The following is a 3410-nucleotide window of genomic DNA, read 5'->3' as shown; positions in this document are numbered from 1 at the left end:
CTCTGACAACTTTTTCACAGGCTGCTCCTCTTCCTTCTCCTTCTGAAGGAGAAATGAAACACTGAGCTCCTTTGAAAGCGGGATTGAAGAGTTTCAAAGTACAACGGAGTTATTGTTATGCAAATGACGAGCCGGGTTCTTTCCTGCGGCCAGGGAATATTAATTCCTGTCCCTGAGCACTGCAGCCCTTTCACAATTCCCAAACCACATTTGGATGAGGGTAATTCTGGGGTACCACGGCCTCGTGTGCCTCTTGCAGTGACACACCTGATGCAAGAGGGAATTATTAAGGCGTGATTGTTGTCCGAGATAAAAAAAGGAACAGTTATATCTGGATAAGGAGGTTCTGTAGATGGAATAAACTAAAAGCTTCATGGGTTTTCTGTTTAATTCATTAATTCCTCAAGCTGACAATTTTTGCATCAGTCAGAGGCAGCGGAAGGAGCAAAAAGGGAAGAGAAGACAACTCCCTGTTGGAAGGGAATGGGGTGGCCCAGTAACACAACCTTCCCTCCCTCTGGAAGTGCTCAGGCCTGGATTTTTTGTCTCTCCTGCAGGACTCCCATCACACAGACCATGGGATCCCACCAGCAGAAGGGCGACGGCCAAGGGATGTCCGAGCAGTCCGGAGGGTGCCACGGCGGCGGCTGCGGCTGCTGCTGCCACCATGGAGGAGGTGGAGGAGGAGGAGGAGGATGCTGCCACGGTGGAGGAGGATACCAGAGCCAGGGATCGTCCTGCCACGGTGGAGGAGGAGGAGGAGGAGGCTGCTGCGGCGGTGGCGGTGGCAGCGGTGGCGGTGGTGGGATCATTTATCAGACTCACATGGCATCGACCTCCTGTGGAGGTGGAGGAGGAGGAGGAGGTGGAGGAGGAGGAGGCGGCCAACAAAGCCAAGGATCCATCTGCATTATTGGAGGAGGAGGAGGAGGAGGAGGAGGTGGTGGTGGTGGGCAACAAAGCCAAGGTCCCATCATTATTGGAGGGGGTGGAGGTGGCGGAGGAGGAGGTTCTGACCACCAGAGCCATGTACCCATCTGCATCGGAGGGGGAGGAGGAGGTGGTGGAGGTGGTGGCCAGCAAAGCCAAGGTCCCATCTGCATAGATGGAGGTGGTAGTGGTGGTGGAGGGGGTGGCCAGCAAAGCCAAGGTCCCATCTGCATAGATGGAGGAGGTGGCGGTGGTGGTGGTGGTGGTGGAGGTGGTGGCCAGCAGGGCAAAGGAATCATCATTATTGGTGGAGGCAGCGGTGGAGGTGGAGGTGGCGGTGGCGGTGGTCACCAGGGCCAAGGTCCCATCTGCATTGGAGGTGGCAGTGGAGGAGGAGGAGGTGGTGGTGGGCAACAAAGCCAAGGTCCCATCATCATTAGTGGAGGAGGTGGTGGTGGTGGAGGAGGCTCAGGGCAGCAAAGCCAAGGTCCCATCTGCATCGGTGGGGGTGGCAAGGGAGGAGGAGGAGGAGGAGGAGGTGGTGGTGGCCAAGGTCCCATCATCATCAGTGGAGGAGGTGGTGGTGGTGGCAAGGGAGGAGGAGGAGGTGGAGGAGGAGGTGGATGTGGTGGTGGTGGCCAAGGTCCCATCATCATCAGTGGAGGAGGTGGTGGTGGTGGCAAGGGAGGAGGAGGAGGTGGAGGAGGAGGTGGATGTGGTGGTGGTGGCCAAGGTCCCATCATCATCAGTGGAGGAGGTGGTGGTGGTGGCAAGGGAGGAGGAGGAGGTGGAGGAGGAGGTGGATGTGGTGGTGGTGGCCAAGGTCCCATCATCATCAGTGGAGGAGGTGGTGGTGGCAAGGGAGGAGGTGGAGGAGGAGGTGGAGGAGGTTCAGGACAGCAGGGCCAAGGTCCCATCTGCATTGGAGGTGGCATGGGAGGAGGAGGAGGTGGTGGTGGTGGTCAGCAAAGCCAAGGTCCTATCGTTATTAGTGGTGGTGGTGGAGGTGGTGGCTCAAGCCACCAAGGCCAAGGTCCCATCTGCATCGGAGGTGGCATGGGAGGAGGAGGAGGAGGTGGAGGAGGCTCAGGCCACCAGGGCCAAGGTCCCATCATCATTAGTGGTGGTGGTGGAGGAGGAGGAGGAGGAGGTTCAGGGCACCAGGGTCAAGGTCCCATCTGCATCGGAGGTGGCATGGGAGGAGGAGGAGGAGGAGGAGGAGGAGGTGGCTCAGGCCACCAGGGCCAAGGTCCCATCATCATTAGTGGAGGAGGAGGAGGAGGTGGCTCAGGGCAGCAAAGCCAAGGCCCCGTGTGCATTGGGGGAGGCAGTGGAGGAGGAGGAGGAGGAGGCTCAGGCCACCAGGGCCAAGGTCCCGTGGTCATCATCAGCGGTGGTGGTGGAGGTGGAGGTGGAGGTGGCTCCTCCAGCTCTGGAGGAATGTCCATGCAGCAGCAGACCCAGCCCATCTGCTGGCCACCGCAGACCAAGCGCAAGTAGTGGCTGCCAGAAGGACTCTGCCACCCAGGAAACCCAGGAGATGAAGATGCCTGACATTTCCTCATCTATTCAGTTGAAGATTATTTGCATTGTTCTCTTCTCCCTTCCCCTGGGAATGTTCTGACCGGAACCTCTGCTGTTGTGCATCCATAATTCCAGCCAGGGCTGTTCCGTGTCCCTGTTCCTGCCCCCAGTTTTCAAGTGCATGCACCAGAAAATAAAACTTGCAGTTCTAGAGAGTTCTGTGTGTGAGTGGTTGGATTTTCTGGCCCCAGTTGCTTTATTTCCATCCCTGGTTGGAAATAAACTTTATTTATCATCCCTTTATTTCCATCCCTGGTTTGATTCCAGTGCTGTTGCACTGAAACCCCACTGGTAGAAGAGATTTTGGATTCACTAAACATTCTCAGGTCATTTTTTAATGTCTCTTGATGATGATGATGATGATGATGATGATCCTGACTTTTGTCTGTCAGAGAAGGTACCACAGAATTTATCACTGGGGTCTCTCTACCTCACCAAAATCCTGGTGATGCCCAAGAAAGTTCTGAGTGGGTTCAGAGAGAGAAGATGACAAAATTCAGCTATGAAGCATTTTGAGATGTAATTGAGGGGTGAGAGGAGCTCAGGCCCATCCTGAGGTGGTGCAGAAGCTCCTGGTGCTTTCACAAATGGGAGAGAAATTAAGTTCTCCAACACTTTTCCAGCTTTGAACCCCCAGTGGAATCAGGGATTCCAGCAAGGCCCTTCCAAGGGCTGGGATGCTCAGGCTGGAAGACTTTGGGATTTCCTCATTCCCACAGGGCCAGAACATCTCCGGGCGTGAGTCTCCAGAGGGAGTTTCCCTGTGGGGAGCAATCTCTTTGATGTGGTCTACTCCAGCAATTCCAGCAATTAGCAGGGAAAGGGAATTAAACCTCGGAATTGTTCCACGGGAGGCAGGTGACGGACACCTGGAATTGTCCCAGGAGAAACAGGAG

General features: G+C 55.7%; 1 protein-coding gene across 1 annotated transcript; it reads left to right on the top strand.

The window, feature by feature from the left end:
- The first annotated feature begins 219 nt into the window (after window positions 1-219).
- LOC139585075 (uncharacterized) lies at window positions 220-2630 on the top strand. Its single transcript, XM_071417510.1, has 2 exons — window positions 220-1882; window positions 1937-2630. The coding sequence occupies exons 1-2, from the start codon at window positions 484-486 to the stop codon at window positions 2428-2430; spliced, it is 1893 nt and encodes a 630-aa protein (XP_071273611.1). The 5' UTR covers window positions 220-483; the 3' UTR covers window positions 2431-2630.
- Window positions 2631-3410: the final 780 nt, after the last annotated feature.

This window comes from Agelaius tricolor, unplaced genomic scaffold (assembly GCF_023055355.1).
Source record: "Agelaius tricolor isolate 1412-34295 unplaced genomic scaffold, bAgeTri1.0.p SCAF_69, whole genome shotgun sequence".
Taxonomy (NCBI): Eukaryota; Metazoa; Chordata; class Aves; order Passeriformes; family Icteridae; genus Agelaius; species Agelaius tricolor.
Note: the sequence above shows the minus strand (reverse complement) of the source record. Positions and strands in the feature narration are given on the sequence as shown.